General features: G+C 38.9%; 1 protein-coding gene across 2 annotated transcripts in view; it reads right to left on the bottom strand.

Annotated features, from left to right (window-relative positions):
• ATP9B (ATPase phospholipid transporting 9B (putative)) overlaps nucleotides 1–18,210 on the bottom strand; it is a 157,722-nt gene that overhangs the window by 105,674 nt on the left and 33,838 nt on the right. Inside the window, exons 4-6 of one of the 2 annotated variants that reach the window (XM_070453003.1) lie at nucleotides 15,939–16,052; nucleotides 14,799–14,907; nucleotides 4,437–4,495 (exon numbers count right to left, since the gene is read on the bottom strand). In XM_070453003.1, the coding sequence (XP_070309104.1) occupies nucleotides 4,437–4,495; nucleotides 14,799–14,907; nucleotides 15,939–16,052 (282 nt within the window). The remainder of the gene's footprint in view (nucleotides 1–4,436; nucleotides 4,496–14,798; nucleotides 14,908–15,938; nucleotides 16,053–18,210) is intronic. The other variant, XM_070453004.1, reaches the window with a different exon arrangement.

Genomic DNA, 18,210 nt, shown 5'->3' with positions numbered 1-18,210 from the left:
CATACATTTACTTAATCACTATTACTGATGATAACTGGTATTAATTAGTACTAGTAATAATACTTAGCATTAATTAGTTGGGAAAGCCATACAAACTGAAGAAAAATATAAGAATACTTCACATAATTTCATGAATTATTTATATTTTTTGAGACCTAAGTAAATATTTATATACAAACAATAAAGAAATGAATTACTTGTCAGTCAGCAAGCAACAACAACAAATATAAGTTGAGCTGTTAATGGTGAAAAAAGATACGCTGCAGAACAGTGCTTCTTATTTCTAACATGAAATAATTTCTAACATTTCTTTAGGCCATTATTGAGAGCTAAGGAACCCCTAGGTGAAGGGGGAATGAAAATTAGAAAATGTTGGTAATAAAATCTCAACATATCAAAATGTGGAACACAGCCAAAGTTAGAAAAATGGTAAGAGGAAAGTATACATGATTAAACTGCAAACAGAAGAAAAGGGAGACTAAAAACACACAGGGAACTGAATTATCTGTTTGAAAGCAGAAAAAAAAAAGCCAATAAATCCCAAAGAACATACAAAGATGTAAGCAAATATAAGAGCAAAATTAATGGCACAGAAAATGAAAACATATATACCAGTAACAAACAGCAAGAAAGTACATTTAAAAAAAAAAAATGCCCATTTTGGTAATAAGAAAAAACTAGCATTAGAATAAAACAGATGAATGGGCAAGTTCTCTCAATAAAAAACTATAAAAAATTTTATAAACTATAAAACATTATTGAAAGAAATTAAATAAACACTAAGAAACAGAACATACCATGCTCTCACATTAGAACACACAGTATTGCAAAGATGTGACGTGTCCACAGACTGACCCATACATCCAATACAAACCCAATCGAAATCTTAACATGCTTTTTTGATGGGAACTGACAAGACATTCCTAACATTTAGAGGGCAATGCAAATGCCAAGAATGACTAACAATATGGAGGGTTGAATGTGTAACATAACAAAACGAAATATTAAAATACAATAATTAAGACAAGATGGCATTCAACAAAAATAGATGATTTTATAATGTAAAGTAGAGAATGCAGAAGTCAGTCCACGCAAATATGGACACAAGATTTATGAGGAAGCTGGCACTGTGGACATCTTTTAAATAAATAGCTTTCTAGAGAAAACTAGATACTTATGGGCGATGAGAAGAGGTAATACTAGGCCTCTACTTCAAAAGAAAAACAAACCTATTCCAAATGAATTATAAATGTCAAAGTCAAAACAATAAAATCTAAAAGATAATACAGAAGAATACTTTCATAACTTTTTGGTAGAAAGATCGATTTCTTAAACAAGACTCCTTCCCCTCACCACCACAAATTAAAAAAAAAACTTATTATAAATGAAAAGATTAATAATGTAGATTTCATTAAAACTAGGAATTTCTATTCCACAAAGCCTACTAGGAAGGAAAAGATATTTGCAAGATAAAACTAATAAAGGATTCCCATCTAGAATATCTGAAGGCCTGCAAACTGATAAGAAAGGATAACTCAGAAGAAAAATAGTAAGAGATTTTCACTGGCTATTTACCACTGAACCACAGGGAAGCTTCCAAAAAAGAAAGATATCCAAAATCATATGAAAAGTGTTCACTTTTGATAGTGTACAGAAATGCACATCAAAACTAAAACTTGCTACATACACAATTTGGAAATGGTAATTTTAAAAGGTTGGCAATGCTAAGTGATGGCAAACATGAGTAATGGGAACTCTTCCTGCTGACCTCAGTATTATCTGATCCATCACTCTGCAAAACCATTTGGAGTAAGCACTCAGGTGAAACATCCACACGCCCCAAAATCCAACAAGCCCACTCCTGAGTACATATGCAACAGGAAAGTGCACATGTGTGAGCCACAACACATGGTCACAGATGTCTCACAGCTATCATTCCTAACAGGAAAACTTGGGAGCAACCCAAATATCCACCAATGGTAGAATGGATAAGAGTCATACTATGCAACAACAAAATGAATGAACTATAACTGCAAACAACAAAACAAAGAATCTCACAATCAGCACTAGATCAAAAATAAGCACCCACCCAAACACAGCTCCATCCTGAATTTTCCAGGCACCCGTGTTGAAAATCAATTAACCATAAACTTAAGGCTTTATTTCTGGACTCAACGTTTAATTTATGCCAGTTCCATACTGTCCTGATTACTGTTAACTTTTAAAAAATTCTGAAATGGAGAAGTGTGAATACTCGAACAATTTTGTTCATATGTTTAAAAACTGCTTTGGCTACTTTGAATCTTTTATATTTCCATACGAATTTCAGAATCAGCTCATAAATTTCTGCAAAGAAGTCAGCTAGGATGTTGAGAGGGCAGCACTGAATCTGTAGATCAGTTTGGGAGTATTCCCATTTTAACAGTATGAATATTTCTAATCTATGAACATGGGAAATCTTTCCATTTATCTAGGTCGTCTTTACTGTGTTTTGACAATGTTTTGTAGTCTTCAAAGTTTTGGACCTCTTTTGTTACATTTATTCTTAACAATGATTTTATTTGTAAGTATTTTATTCCTTTGATGCGACTACAAATGAAATTGTGTTCTTAATTTCAATTTTAGACCATTACTCTATATTCCTCTATACTGTTTTATGTTCTGTGGGTATCAATAAATAAATTAGAAACTCCAAAATAATTATTCGATACTTTTTTTTAATTGGATACTTTTTATTTTTCCCTCCTCTTAGGATTCTGAGCAATACAGAAGTAGGGACCTGTGTCTTCTTAATATACCATGGTCCCTTTCGCTGGCACCTACACTCTCTCTTTCCCCCTCCAACTGGCAGGTCAGTGATAAGCTGCCCAGTGGAGAGGCCTATATAGCCAGGAACGAGGGTGGCTTCAGGCCAAAAGCTGGCAGAACAGAGGCCTTGAATTCAAAAAGGCAGCAAATCCTGTCAACCACCCCCAGAGTAAGACCGGCATCAGGTCCAAAGTGATGGCCATGAGGCTGACACCCTAACAGCCCTTGACTGCAGCCCTGTGACAGACCCGGAGCCAGGAGGAGCAGCTAGGCTGTACCCAGATTCCTGACCACACAAACTGTGAGGAAATAAGTGCTGATTTTTGGAAAAAACTACATCAAAATGTATATGACTAATATATGGCTCAGCCATCTCTCTTGTCAGCATTTAGCCAACAGAATCCAGAAAGAATATATGTACCAAGATGTTCACTACAGCACTCTTCAATAGCAGAAAAGAAAACCATCCAAAATCTAATAATGGATCAAAAGTTAGTAATTTATAGTATTCATATAACTGAATACTACATAAATAAATTGCAAATCAGTGTTTAATTTTCTCCCATTCTGTAAAATTAGACAAACACAGCCCACAACATTATCTGTGTACACATACTGCAACCAGATGAAGACCGCTTCAGTCTTGAAGAGCCCTCTCACTAAACACCCCTGCAGGCGACGCAGGCTGGGGGTGCCTTGGTGGGTTCCCAGGTGGACGTCAGCTGGTACCAAGGGCTCACACTCCTCTGTAATAGGCCTTATGAAAACCTGCCATATTTTTTTTTAAAGTTGTTCAAGAGCCTTAAAAATAAAGACTGAACCCTCAGTAACTGTTACTCAGGAAGACTGTGCAGTCAGAGACGCTTCTCCACACAGGCAGACAGCCCAGGCAGTCAAACTCCAGTGGAGTGGCAGCTTGTCCACAGCTACCTCTGACCACCGTGGGGTTTTTAATGGCTTCCTACAACACTGACCTAAACTTTTTCTTTCTAATCCTCTTTATTTCCATTTCCTTTTTAAGCCATAAGAATACACAATAATTACGTATAATACATCTGTCTGTAAAAGGAAGCTTTAGAAACTGAAACTGCATGTGCTAAGTTGCTTCAGTCGTGTCCGACTCTTTATGGCCCTATAGACCAGAGCCCACCAGGCTCCTCTGTTCACGGGATTTTTCAGGCAAGAAACTGGAGGGGGTTGCCATGCCCTTCTCCTGGGAATCTTCCCGAACCAGGGATCAAAGCCACACCTCTTATGTCTCCTGCATTGGCAGACAGGTTCTTTACACTAGTGCCACCTGGGAAGCCCCAGAAACTGAAACTATTTCATGATAAATAGGTTCTAACTAATATAATTCTTTGGTCAAAGATATAATTCTGACAACGAAACAATAAACAGTTAACACATCTTATTTTGGACAAAATACGACTACACACTAAAATGTACTTTAGCAAAAAAAAAAAAAAACAAACTATACAAAAGTCTAGATTTTTTCTTCAGAATATCAATCTTATACAATAATGTTAAGATTTAAAATAACTGTCTCAAATAATTTCCTTCAGATGAAATCAGTCTAAATGTTAATAACTGGTATACACATGTCTAAAATATATTAAAAATGCATCAACCTTTTCCACTATGATGAGGTCTCCAACTTGTATGTCTGAACTCTTAACTTGCACTTTACCTTAAAAAAAAGAAGAAGTATAATCAACTCAATGAAATAATAGCACATCAGAGTTAAACTTTCAGTTGATAAATAATCCTTAAGAAATAACTTTGGGAGGAAAAAATAACATTCTAGGTACTTATCTATACTTATACTTTCAAAATAAATTTATTTCAAATGGACACAGTCACTAAAAATTAACTTCTCTCAGTCAACTCCCAAATACAGTTAACTATCCCCCAATAAGAGATACGTCGGAACATGGACAAGGACTCCTTTTGGAAAGTTCTTCCCGTATCTGCCATTATTTCAGGTCTGAGTCAAGTTACGGATGATCAAAAGTATCACTAAACAAAATAATTTGATGACAAAGCTGAATAACATGGAGATGTAAAATCCTTACATTAATATTGTGAATGGCATTGACTGGCACACAACTGACAGAAAAACAAACAAAGAAAAATATATGTAAGACCATCCTCCACTAGTAGCTCCAAAGACACAGGTCAGGACTGAAAACTAAAGGTTTAGAGCTTTACACAAAAAGTGGTGTAAACTCTTGTAAACTCTTATCTCTATGGTATCCAGTGCAGCGTGACCATTTACAAAATCTAACACAGAGTCTACATCACGTCTGCACCACAGAGAGGAGACGAGAAGCTGTGTGGACAAGGTGAGACGCTGCTGGACAACAGTAACGAGCCCTGGTCCAGGTCCTGCTCCCTGTGATTCCTTCTCCCCTCCGTCTCTCTCCCTCTCCTGTCTCCCTCCCTCTGTCCATCTCCCTTTTAGGACCAGCGACAGCCATGTAGATCTATTTTTATATTTTTGCCAAAACTACTGTTTTGTATGAGAAAAGGTCCACTTCTTTTACAGTCAGTTTATTCTGAAAGCTAAAAGAACAGAGGTAAGTTTGTAATGTATTAGTTCATATTACAAAAACTACCAGTCATTACTTGACTTATAGACCAAATTCAGCTCATTATAAAGTCTTATTTCCTAAATATCTCTGAACACAGCTGAGGTTCAACAGAACATCAGTTCCTAATTATTTGTTTTAAGGTATCAAAAAGTTTTGTAAATATTATATTTTTTCCCATTCCTCAATTATACAATAAATACATAAGGGTTGAGTTACTTTCCTGAAGGGAGGTGAAGCTACTTTTTATTGATATAAAATAACAATGTACTTTAGAATTACATGTGAAGCAATCTTAAGATATCTTCATAAGAGGTAAGTATCTGTTTACTAATAGCCAAAAAGCTTTCTTTTTTTTCAGTTGGTTACGTCAAGCTTCATGTTTGTACTCCCACTGTCATGTTTTTTATAGCTAAGCATCAGGCAGTAAAGACATACCACTGAACTCATACTCCTGTATACTGTTCTTTTTCAACTGCCAAGTCCTGTCCACCTCTTTGTGACCCTGTGGACTGCAGCACGCCAGGCTTCCCCGTCCTTTAACTCAACACAATTCCCATCTTATCATTTAATTTTATGCTGTGCTACTATCCAATCCATTTTCCCTTCCTTCTGCTTTTTTACATGCTAGTAGAATGAGATGAGAAACTAAGGATTACGCTCACCCTCACCCCAGCCCTCCGTTATCTGCAATCCCTGGAAGATAACCAAGTCGGCAGTGCGTGTGCTCCTTTCTCCACAGCTGATCTCTTTCTGCGCCATCCCCTGCCTCGTCCCCCTCTGGTCTGGCACTTTATCCTATGACCATGTGATGCCCTTGCTGGTTCTCACAGGTTCTCTGTATTCACTGTTCCTTTAGGTTGAAACCCATCCCTCCACAGATCTCCTTACTTACACAGCAACACTGCCCCATGAAGCCTCTAGAGCAGGTATAAGCAGCAGCAGGATTTTACACAGACTGCTACACATGTGCTTAAAATGCTACATTGCTATAAATATTCGAACACCTGAGGGTCTACCAAATTTCAGATCCTGTGCACTTCAAGGACATTTAGTTTGTTCTTCACAAATGCACATCCAAACTTAACCCATTTTAAAAAAAGAGAAGAACTATATAACCATTCTACCCATCATCAGTTAAAATGGGTCAAATGTCAGAACGGATTAAAGAGAACAGAACCATAAAAGCCACATCTAACCAGATATAGACATCATCAAATGAGAATGAAAATGTATTAATTGCTTATTTCCCAACAAAACACACGCAACATGATAAGAGTGAGAGATAATGATGTAACTTTTTAAAAAGCACTTGCTCACAGACAAGGAGCCCCTGGAAGGCCACGCAGCTGAGATGAAGAGCACTGCTGCTGAGCAGACGACCACCCGCAGCATCAGCAGGCTGTCTGGCTGGTCCTCATTACTGGGGGGAATGGTACTCTCCCCCAACTCTCTTCACATCTTAAGTAGGAGCCTAATTTAACACAGATTATGAAGCAAAAGTGGGTACCTGGGAAACAGTATATTAATTATATTATGTTATAAGGCTGGCCCGAAAGTTCATTCCATTTTTCATAAGATCTTATGGAAAAAATCAAATGAATTTTTTGGCCAACGAATATATTAAGAGAGAGACTTATAATTCAGAAGAAAACCCAAAATATTGCTGGGAAAAAATTATGAAACACCTAAATAAAAGAAGAGGTATATTTCATTCATGGATCAGAACACTTTAATACTATTAAAGTACCAATTCTCCCCAAAATTTACCTACAGATTCAATGCAGTTAAAATCCTAGCAGGCTATTTTTTAATAGACATTGACAAAACAATTCTAAAAGTCACATGGAAATACAAAGGATGCAGTTTAGCCAAAACAACTCTGAAAATGAAAACACAAAGCTGGAGGGCAAACACTACTGTACTTCAGAATTATTAATACTATGAAACAACAGTAATCAAGAGCATTGTTTTAGCATAAAGAGAAACAAATAGATCAACAGAGTGAAGAGAGTCCAGAAATAAACACATACATGGAAGACAACTGATTGTTGACTAAAGTATAAGGCCACACAGTGGGAAAGAGGTCACTTTCTCGAAAAATGGTGCCAGAAACAACACCCACACCTGGTACTGATACAAAATTTACTCGAAATAGATACGTGATATACACAACAAATTCTAAAACCAAAAAACTTATAGAAGAAGAAACATCGAAGAAACCTAACAAAATCTCTGTGAAAGTTTCTCAGGAATCTTATAGTGTTTCATGTTTCTCAGAGAACACAAGAAAAAAATGAAAAATGACAATACCTGGTGGAGGGTAGGAAGGAGAGAGGAAGGGAGAGATCTCCTGATGCTAGAATGTACTATAACGAAATACTTTTTAGAACTGGTATGGATGTGGCCTAGAGATTTGGATGAATCAGTGAAATAGCACAGAAACTAAAGAAAAGGGCCAAAACAAATCAAGTACATTTCTCAAAGACCTGAGAAAAATTAAGAACTTGTTTTAAAGTAACTTACTGACCATTTGAGGGGGAAAAAAAGGCAGATCCCATCTCCACATAATACCTTACACGTAACACTGCAAGTGGAGTAACACTCCAAGTACAGAAAACAAACACAGGAACACTAAGCAATCAAGACAGCTGCTTACAACACGCTGGGACAGCACAGACTTTCTAAGATTAAAGTAAAGACCACAAGGATCAGAAGAGCTGCCTACAAAAAACTAAAAAGGCATCTACATCTTTAAAAAATGAAAAAAATTAATAAAACAAAATAAAAACATTTGCCACGTGTGATGCAGTGGTAAAGAATCCTCCTGCCAATGTAGGAGATACAAGAGACACAGGTTTAACCCCTGGGTAGGGAAGATCAGAAGGAAATGGCAACCCACCCCAGTATTCTTCCCTGGTGAATCCCATGGACAGAGGAGCCTGGCGGGTTACGGGCCATAGGGTCGCAAAGAGTCAGACATAACTGAGCTTGTACACACCGAAATTTTAATAAGGTAAAGATGAACATGGGAACAAAGGAGGAATAGACTTTTATAAAAAAGAAGAGAAACAGTGAAGTGTTAAAAGAGAAATTGCGAGCAAAAACAGTGAGAGTATCTCTCACCAAACTGGAAATTTAAAAAACCGGGGACCTGGGAGTCCAATCACTAAAGAAAGCGGCAGAGCAAGCCAGACTCCAGAGGGTGCAGAGGATGCTCCCCGCATCCACACACACACGCAGGTCTGCGTGAGAAGGCACTCTGTGGGCGCCAGTATTCTTTCAAATTATGTCCCATAGTTTCCAGGCCCTAATCTCCAAACAATGTAAAAAAAACTGCTAAATGTTCAACATCATGAAGAAAAGAATTCATACAGGTCCTCTCGGGGTGACCTAAGGAAAAATACCAGTTATGCAGGAAATCAGTACACAGATCCACTCCTGCCCATGTACCCAGTCCTGAAGGTACATGTCTACCATGACATGGTCACAGAGAACCAAACAAATGAGGTGATAAATCTGAAGTGCTTGTTTGTGTCTGACACACAGTAATTGATTAATATCAGTGTAGAAGCAAAATGAAATAATGCATGCTGAATATTCTTGAATGAATATTGGAATAATTATTTTCAAATGCAGAACAGAGACAAGAAAGATGACTTAGTGAAAGTGACATAATGCATAGACAATATGTAAAAGGCACAAAAGAGGGATTTTTAAATCTCTTGATTTTCAAGGAAAAATTATTACTAATAAATGGAATCAATTTCACTAGAAGATGAGGAAATTTCATTGAGACATTTCATAAAAATCTTTTTAGCACAAAAAAACAAAGTAAGAATGTTAACAAGTATTAGACAACACAGTATTGATACTGAGTCAAAGATGCCAAAAAATGTAGGAATAAAGAACATCTTCTCTTTCTGAACTCTGCACGGGTAAGGTTCCTTTTTGGCAAGGAACCTGGATCACAAGAAACAAGTAAATAAGCAAATGGTCTCTCTCACATTCACACACACAAACACAAGTAATTTACACAAGCCTCCAGTCACATTTTCTCTCTCTCCTATGTTTGAAACGTGTTAAACAACAAAGTGCCAGAATGAGTGAAAGAAATAACTAAGATATCCTGGGAAAAACAATCACCACAAGCTTTACGAAGGACCCAGCAGCAGCACAGATTTAATTCAAGTTCGTTTCTAAACATCAAGCTCCACGCTAGCTTTAGGTTCAAATTTGGGAAATGGCTAACACAACTTAGCCCTGCTGAGATCTGGTGGCTGCTGAGAACATAAGTAAACGAAGACTTCGGGGTTGATCTCATCTGCTAGAAAACAGACTGTATGAGCTCTGTGAAAAGCTTATTAGATCCACGTTTGAATTTCACGAGCTTATTGTGGTAGCTGACACACAGTGGGTACTTAGTAAACAAATATGGAAATTAATTGTGACCTAGCCAACTGGAAGAAGACAAGCAAGGTATACAGTCTACAAACCACTCCTTAGCAACAGGAAAAAAACCAGTATTGATTCCAAGAATCCAAAAGCAGAATGGCCACACAATTCAAACTTCTTCATAGGGAATTTTTGCAAAAGCAGCCAAGAAGCAGGAAAGTCTACATTTCTTTCTTCTGTGACTCTCCTCTGTTGCTGCTCACTAGGAGATAAAGCATAACACAAGCAGTCACAAACAAGGAGACAGGAAGGAAGGTGGAAGCCAACAGGTATGCAAAATTCCCACACAAGAAAAGCAGTTTATGAGGCAATGAAATAAAGAGCAAACTAAAAACCATTCAGTATTCACTGAGATCATGTGCCACAGTCAAAATACTCTCTGCTTCCAAAGCGCCTTCAAGATGTTAGCAAGTGGAAGTGGTTTTCCTTTTCAAAAGAAAAAAATACAACACACAAAATTTTCTCAGTGTATTTCTACAAGAATGTGCCTGAGAAGCCCAAATAAGAAAAGTTCAAATGCTGAAAAATGCTACAATAGACTACAGTGAATCACAGAGGAAAGAGCCATCAATGCCATTCAGAGAACAGGTCACTGTGAAACACTATAAGTTAAGCAGGCAGCAAATATTCTTGATAAGAAAATAAATATTAAACTGTACTCAGCAATAAGCATAAACTCCATTTTTTCTAACATTCTAAATTTTACTTACCTATCATCTTTAGCAGAATAACCAACCAGAAGGCAACATGCCACAGATGAAAGAACACTGGACTTGAGGTCAACAGGTCCAGGTTCAAACACAAACTCCACCCAGAAGGATGGCCACTCAGGGCAGACCATTCTGCACAAGTCCCAGGCTACTCACTGTCACTGTGACAACGCCACCGCCTGGGGCACTTTCTCTGACACACTCAGGCGTCAATCAGCACCAGCTGCGTGACTGTCACCCATGTGTGAAATGTCCACTGCTCAGGTCACAGGCAACGATGACCAATTTTTTTAAAAAGGTAAATTTTCATTTGTATTTGAAATGAAACTAGTAAAATTGTTTTAAGAGTATTTTGAGTTCAAATAATACAGAATTATAAAAGATATATGCTTCCCTGGTTGGCTCAGTTGGTAAAGAATCTGCCTACAACATGGGAGATCCAGATTCGATCCCTGGGTAGGGAAGGTCCCCTGGAGAAGGGAATGGCAACCCACTCCAGTATTCTTGCCTGGAAAATCCCATGGATGGAGGAGCCTGGCAGGCTACAGTCCATGGGGTAGCAAAGAGTCGGACATGACTGACTAAACCACACAAAAGATATATACTAATCTGTCTTCCTTAACAGTTTATACCATTTTAGATAAAAATGACATAAAAGCTGCCACTTTAAGGTAAATAATTCAGTGGCATTTACTACATTCAAAGTACTGTACAACCAACTCTACCAAGTTCCACAACATGCTCGCCACTGCCAGAGAAGCCCTCACCCACTGAGGACTGCACCCCAACCCTGCTTCCCTGTAGCCACACCTGCACTCTATTAACTTACCTGCTCTGTGAGTTTCAAGCGCGACATCGCACAATACACCACCTCTGGTACCTGGCTTCTCTCACACAGCAGAGCATTTTCAGGGTTCATTCACGTTCTGTCATGTATCAGTATTTCATTAACTTTTATAGCTGAATAATATCCCAGGCTATGAAGAGACCATCAATCTCTTGCCCTTCATCCACTGACAGACAACCGACGTCACTGCCTTCTGCCGACCCTATGTAGTGCTGTGATGAGCAGGGGTGTGTGTGCATCTGCTTGAGCTCCTATCCTTAATTCTAAATTTATCTGGGCAGGTCTTCATTTCGCCTTCACTTCTGAGTGACAGCTTTACTAGATACAGAATTTCTGCTGACAGTTTTCCCTTCTCCAACTCCTGCCCTCTGGTTTCTGATGAGAAGCCCGCAGCATGCTTGTCACTGGAGGAGCCGCCTCTCGAGCTGCTCGCAGGCTGTGCTCGTGGCCCCGGGGTTTAGACCATGTGATGATGCTATGTCTCGGTGTGGGTCTCCACTCTGACCGTCCTGGGCTCCAGGGAACCTTCTCAATGTGTAGATTTGTATCTTTTGTCAAAACTTGGGGGTCAATGGCCACATCCCTTCACATCCCCCATCTCCTCTTCAGCGCACACTCCACTGGGCACCTCAGTGCCCCTGGCGCTGCCCCACAAGCCTCTCAGAACCTCTCACTGCTCTTCCTTCTACTCCCTGCTCCTCAGGCTGGACCATTTTCAGGGACCGGAGGCTCAGCTCACTCATCTTTCTCTTGCCAGCTCAATTTTGCTACTCAAAGTCTCTAGTGAGTTTCTCTTTCATTTACTGTATTTTTCAGTACCAGAATTTCTTGCTCTTTTAAAATACTGACATACCTTTATAGATATGCTCTATCTGCCAACACACTGCTCTGGTATCTTTCAGCATCTGTCCACTATCTCCCTTAGCTTCAGAACATAACTGAGGTGGATGAGGTTCATGTCTATCGAGGAAGTCCAATGTCTGGGCTTCCTCAGAGACAGTTTTTGTTAATGTCTTCTGTGAAATGCATTCTCTGTAATTTTTGGTGGAAACCCAGACATTTTGAGTATTATCATCTGCTAACTCAGGAAATGAAATATTTCCCCCTTTTGGGTTTGTTTTGCTGCTTAGTATATGCTGTAGCCATGTATATCTAGTGACTTTTCTAAACTATTTTTGTAAAGTATGTATTCTTTGTCAAATGTGGTCTCTCAAGTCTTTCTTACTTTAGCTTATATTCAACCAGTGTTTGAAAGAGATCTCCTTGCATGTGAGGAAAAAGGAGGTGGTGGAGGGAGGAAGCGAAGGGAGCAAGGACAAAGACAGGAGCAGGCACAGCTGCTCACAGCCTCTGCAGACCATGGTTCCGTGCGGGAGCCCTGGTCTCAGCTTTGCCTCAGCCTTCGCTTCTGCCTGCCCTGAGCCTGCATCCAGCCTTGAGCGTGGCTTTCAAACCCCTCCCCAACCCTGCCCCGGGCCAACACGGGCACTTCAGATCCCCTCCCGATTCTTCCTGCCTGGCTGTGACATAGTGCGTGAGCCCGGCTGTGATCTCTGCCCCGCCGCTGCAGCTGGACCCCAGCCTACACAACAAGAAACACCTGCAGCTTTCCTGCCCAGAGTCGCAGGTTAGGTGAGAGACAGACAAGCCAACTGGTCAGTCCTTTGGGCAGCACCCACACAGGTTAGACAGACAAAAACGGATCACCACAAGTGAGTTCTGCTCCACACTCTTCAGGACCTGGCAGAGGTAACTGTCAGCATCCACAGTCCCAAATTAGGGTTTGGCTGTTGCCATCTTCAAGGAGGGTGCCGTGATGGGGACAGGGTAGAGCAGGGGCAGGTGAAAACACCAAAGAGCTTTCCTACTATTTTCAAGTGGCCTTTTCCCGGATTCAATAATCCCCTAGATGCTGCTGACGTTTTTCAGAGTTCTGACAAGTTAGCTCTGCCAGGTCCTGACTGAACTGTGGAGCTGCCTACTCTTCATTTTGCTGACATCACTGCATTGTTCATTTGTGAATGATACAATCAGTGCACAGAAACACATCTCTGCTCAGTCCAAATTCCACAATATAAAACAACAGAAAACATAAGCCAAGATCTACACTGTATTCTAAAACAGATGAACCAAAGTTATACCTAATTTACCTGGCCATTCTGGATAGTCTTTTCCCCAAAACTAAAGCTTACCTTCTTTTTTATGCCAATATTTAAAGCATCAAAGCTTGTTAATAATTAATTTTTCAATTCAATTAAGAAAGCATAATATTTTCAACAAATGATACTGGGACAACTTTGTATTCACATGCAAAAGAATGTGAGGCGATACCATATACAAAATGTAAATGGGTCATACACCTGAATGTAAGAGCTCAAACTATAAAATTCCTAAAAGAAAACATGGAAGTAGATCTTTGCAACTTTGGGTTGGCAAACTATTTCTTAGATACAACCCCAAAATATAAGCAACAAAATAAAAAAAAAAAAGATGAACTTGGGACTTAATGAAAATAAAAACTTTTGTGCATCAGGGAACACCGTCAAGAAAGAAAAAAAAAATACAACCCACAGAACGAGACAACATAGTTCCAAATCATATATATCCAACAAGGGACTAAAACCTGCTCCATCTGAACTCCACTTTCAGACAGGCTCTGAGGTGCTATGAATCTTCATGGAGTTTCTCTCTGGCACCTTTTCCTGTCCTCATGCTTATCATAATAGCTTCATACATTCTCTCCCTATCACACTGCCTCTTTTCTACAGTAGAATGAAAACCAAATAAACAACTCTTAACACATAAACCAGACAAGGGTGCAAGCCCAAGTGAAGGGTGTGGGGGAACCAGCACATGTCGGTTTCCATGTTGGATCTCGACATTTGTTTCAGGTGCTCAAAGTCCTATTTCCCAAGTAGAGTTTCAGGCCATGGGACCAGATGTCTGGTCTTGATGACTGTGTTTAAAATAGACTGCAAAGAGAGACTTTAAATGAGATGCTGCTATGCTTTACAATGTATACACATAAGTTGGGTTTCATGTGTGTCTAGTACACAAGCATTCTATACAAACTGTAACAGAGCATATATTTATATATAAGCATATATATATACATACACACCTGTATACGGACATGTGCATGCATGTGTTTAAGGGCATGTATATACATTTATATTCATATATACATACATACATTCAAGTATCGAGAGAATAAAAATCTATCCTGAAATCATATGCATCATATTATCACAGGAAAATTAATTAGGTAACATGTAACTGCATAATACTATTTTCAGTAACAAAACTAAGATGTTTTCTTGCATTTATGCTCATTCTAGAATGATGATCACATGAACCAATGGTAAACTGGATTAAAAGTGTCTTGCTCACCTCTTACTGTAAGCTTGCTGTACAGTTGTGAGTTCACTTCCTTGTCTCGCTGGAAACGCCGAAACTCATCAACTGCTTCTCTCATAATAGTAACAGCCAAGACAAACCCCTTTAAACAAAATAAAACATAGTATTTGAGAAAATTGGACTTTAACAAAAAAGGGGAAATTCTTTTACTATTTAGTTTTACATTTTTCCTTCAATTTATACTAGTTGTAAAGCATACAATAAATGAAAACAAAAAATGACAAAAATAAACACTACAAAAGGAACACAGTAATGCACAGAATAAGATTTACAATTCTCAATGACCCAAAAAAAGTTTTAAAACTCACATCTTAATATGTACTTCAAGTTTAAACATCAGAAAATTACCTCCAGTGAGGAGAGAAGAGAGAGAAAACAAAGCAGCAGCAGTCGCCTGTGTTTCCTCTGCACAGCTGTGTGGCTGGTTAGGACTGCAGGGTCAGCCTGACGGCACCCCGTCAAGTGACCCGTGCACACACAGACACGGGCCGCATCCCACTCAGGAGGAAATCCAACAGCCCACCACCCCTGTGGGGCCCTCCACCACAGCCGCATGTCCACGCACTCCAGCAGAACGCGAGGACCTCGTGCAACTGCAACTGCTGTGCCCTCTGCCCGACACCTACTCTGCACACGGCGCCGGCTCTCTCCCAGCACAGGAGGGAGCTGGGCTGGGACACGGAGCTGCCCCCCTGGGGCCCAAGAGAGCCCCCAGCCCCGCCAGCAAAAGTGCTTTGTAATGTCTCCAGCTGACGTAGCTGGAGAGCTGCAGAGGACTCTGCTGCTGCTGCTATGTCCCTTCAGTCGTGTCCAACTCTGTGCGACCCCACAGACGGCAGCCCACCAAGGCTCCCCCGTCCCTGGGATTCTCCAGGCAAAAACACTGGAGTGGGTTGCCATTTCCTTCTCCAATGCATGAAAGTGAAAAGTGAAAGTGAAGTTGCTTAGTCATGGCAGAGGACTCTAGAAACCCTTTAACAAAGTGCAGTGACACACAGCAACAATGTCACATTTCAAAAATCTGATCAATTTATCTTTTAATCATCTGAACTCTTAAAACTGTATTCTAAATACTTAATGATTTAACTTAATTTCAAAATCTTTTCTTTTTACCAGAGGAGCCCAGTAGGTGTAGAGGTACCCTATTTTCAATGCTGGTACAAACTGTGAGCAGGATACTATCAGAAAATAGAGATTCAAGAAAAACTTGAATTGTTCATATAAAACCTAAAAAGAAAAAGAAAAAAAAATCAATATAATCTCTTCAAGAAAAATCTTTCAAACCTTAAATAATTAAAATCAGCATAATATCTAACTGTATTTCCACTAACAGTGAGAATATGCTGAGTCACAATAAACTTAATTTTGACAATGGCTTTCCTATAACTAAATCACAGAAAAGAGCTAAGATTACCTCAAATTATATTTAAAATAAACTGAAAAAAAGAGTTAGAACTTTCAAATATGTTAAACCTTTTGGTTTTGTTTCCTTGTATGCAATCTTCCAGTTTTCCACATTCATCTTTCATAAATCTTTACATTCATATCACTCAAGACACACAGGAAAACCTTCCCAATGTTAGTAAGTCATAAATTCAGAAAATCTTTTGGGAAAGCGGTGCAACCCTATATTTATGAAGTGGAAGGAAAAGTTATGACCAACCTAGATAGCATATTAAAAAGCAGAGACATTACTTTGCAAACAAAAGTCCATCTAGTCAAGGCTATGGTTTTTCCAGTGGTCATGTATGGATGTGAGACTTGGACTGTGAAGAAAGCTGAGCGCCAAAAAATTGATGCTTTTGAACTGTGGGGCTGGAGAAGACTCTTGAGAGTCCCTTGGACTGCAAGGAGATCCAACCAGTCCATCCTAAAGGAGATCAGTCCTGGGTGTTCACTGCAAGGACGGATGTTGAAGCTGAAACTCTGATAATTTGGCCACCTCATGCGAAGAGTTGACTTATTGGAAGAGACCCTGATGCTGGGAGGGATTGGGGGCAGGAGGAGAAGGGGATGACAGAGGATGAGATGGCTGGATGGCATCACCAACTCGATGGACATGAGTTTGAGTAAACTCCAGGAGTTGGTGATGGACAGGGAGGCCTGGCGTGCTGCAATTCATGGGGTCGCAAAGAGTTGGACACGACTGAGTGACTGAACTGAACTGAAACACTCAAACATGACAGCCACATTTTCTGAATGTGAACATTAGGTAGCTTCAAAAAGATCCAGTGAATAAGCAAGTCATCTATAGGTATGCATTCACACACATAAAAACACTAATCTCTTGCATTTACTTCCCTCAAAGTATAAGAAATGAAAACACATAAAAATATGTAAATTATACACCAATTTTTATGAAGAAAACTACCTGTATTTCTTTATAGTCTCTTGGTAGTTGATTTTAAACAATATTTTCAAATATAAACTAAATTAAAATCATCATTCAATAACATCTTTTAGGAATGCAAATCCTATATTTTCATCTTTGTTTCTTAATTCAAACAGAATAATCCTTAAGAAAATCCAAGACCTAGTATATTAACAGACTTCTATCCAAAAATGCCTCACTTATTAGATTTAAATTGAAAATCAAAATGGAAGAAAACTTGTGTTTATAGATGGGAATACCTTAAATAGCACACTACAATTATAATGAAACTTACAAACTTGCAAACTGTAAATCAAAATCTCCTTGGATGCCAGTTTTAAATACAACTTGGAAGGCATGCAAATTTTAACAAGGGCAGAGCAATGGGTTAAGTACTTATTGTTGACTTAAAGAGGCTGGAATCACAGTTTTTATATAATGAAGCTGTATACATCATCACACAATTATGTGTGTGACTGAAAAATCAGTTACATTGATAACACGTTTATATTTATAATCACATTCAATTGCTGTCTAAAATGTTTTGAATCATTTCATAAATTAATCTCAGCAGGAAAGAAAGCTCTCTTTTTCCTCAGTGATTTCTTTAAAATCTCAGTTAGCATAAATTATATCTATTAGCAATTCAGAAATTGCCATTCGTGCTAAAAATGGCATAGAATTCCTACTGTGCAATTACCAAATGTTTCTAAAATACTACATTTTAGATGAAAAGACTAATTTAAGAGATAATCTAAGGAAAAAGTCATTCCCACGGTAACAGTAGTACAGACACATCAACAGGTCTCTTCAGGACAACCATCCTGAAGGCTGCCTGAACTCACTTGGGACCAAAACTAAGCTGCACTGCTCACTCTGGACACTGCAATCAAGACTCTATTGCTTGCTGAGTGAACTCAGAGGGCGTCAGGAAAATGTACAGTATTTAGCCAATCTGGGAGTATTTAATAATTTAAACCTAAGGAGAAAACAGTAGCTTCATTCAATAAAGAT

This window comes from Odocoileus virginianus, chromosome 22 (genome assembly GCF_023699985.2).
Source record: "Odocoileus virginianus isolate 20LAN1187 ecotype Illinois chromosome 22, Ovbor_1.2, whole genome shotgun sequence".
In the NCBI taxonomy this organism is placed as follows: domain Eukaryota; kingdom Metazoa; phylum Chordata; class Mammalia; order Artiodactyla; family Cervidae; genus Odocoileus; species Odocoileus virginianus.
The sequence above is the reverse complement of the archived record's forward strand: the minus strand, read 5'-3'. Positions and strand labels throughout refer to the sequence as shown.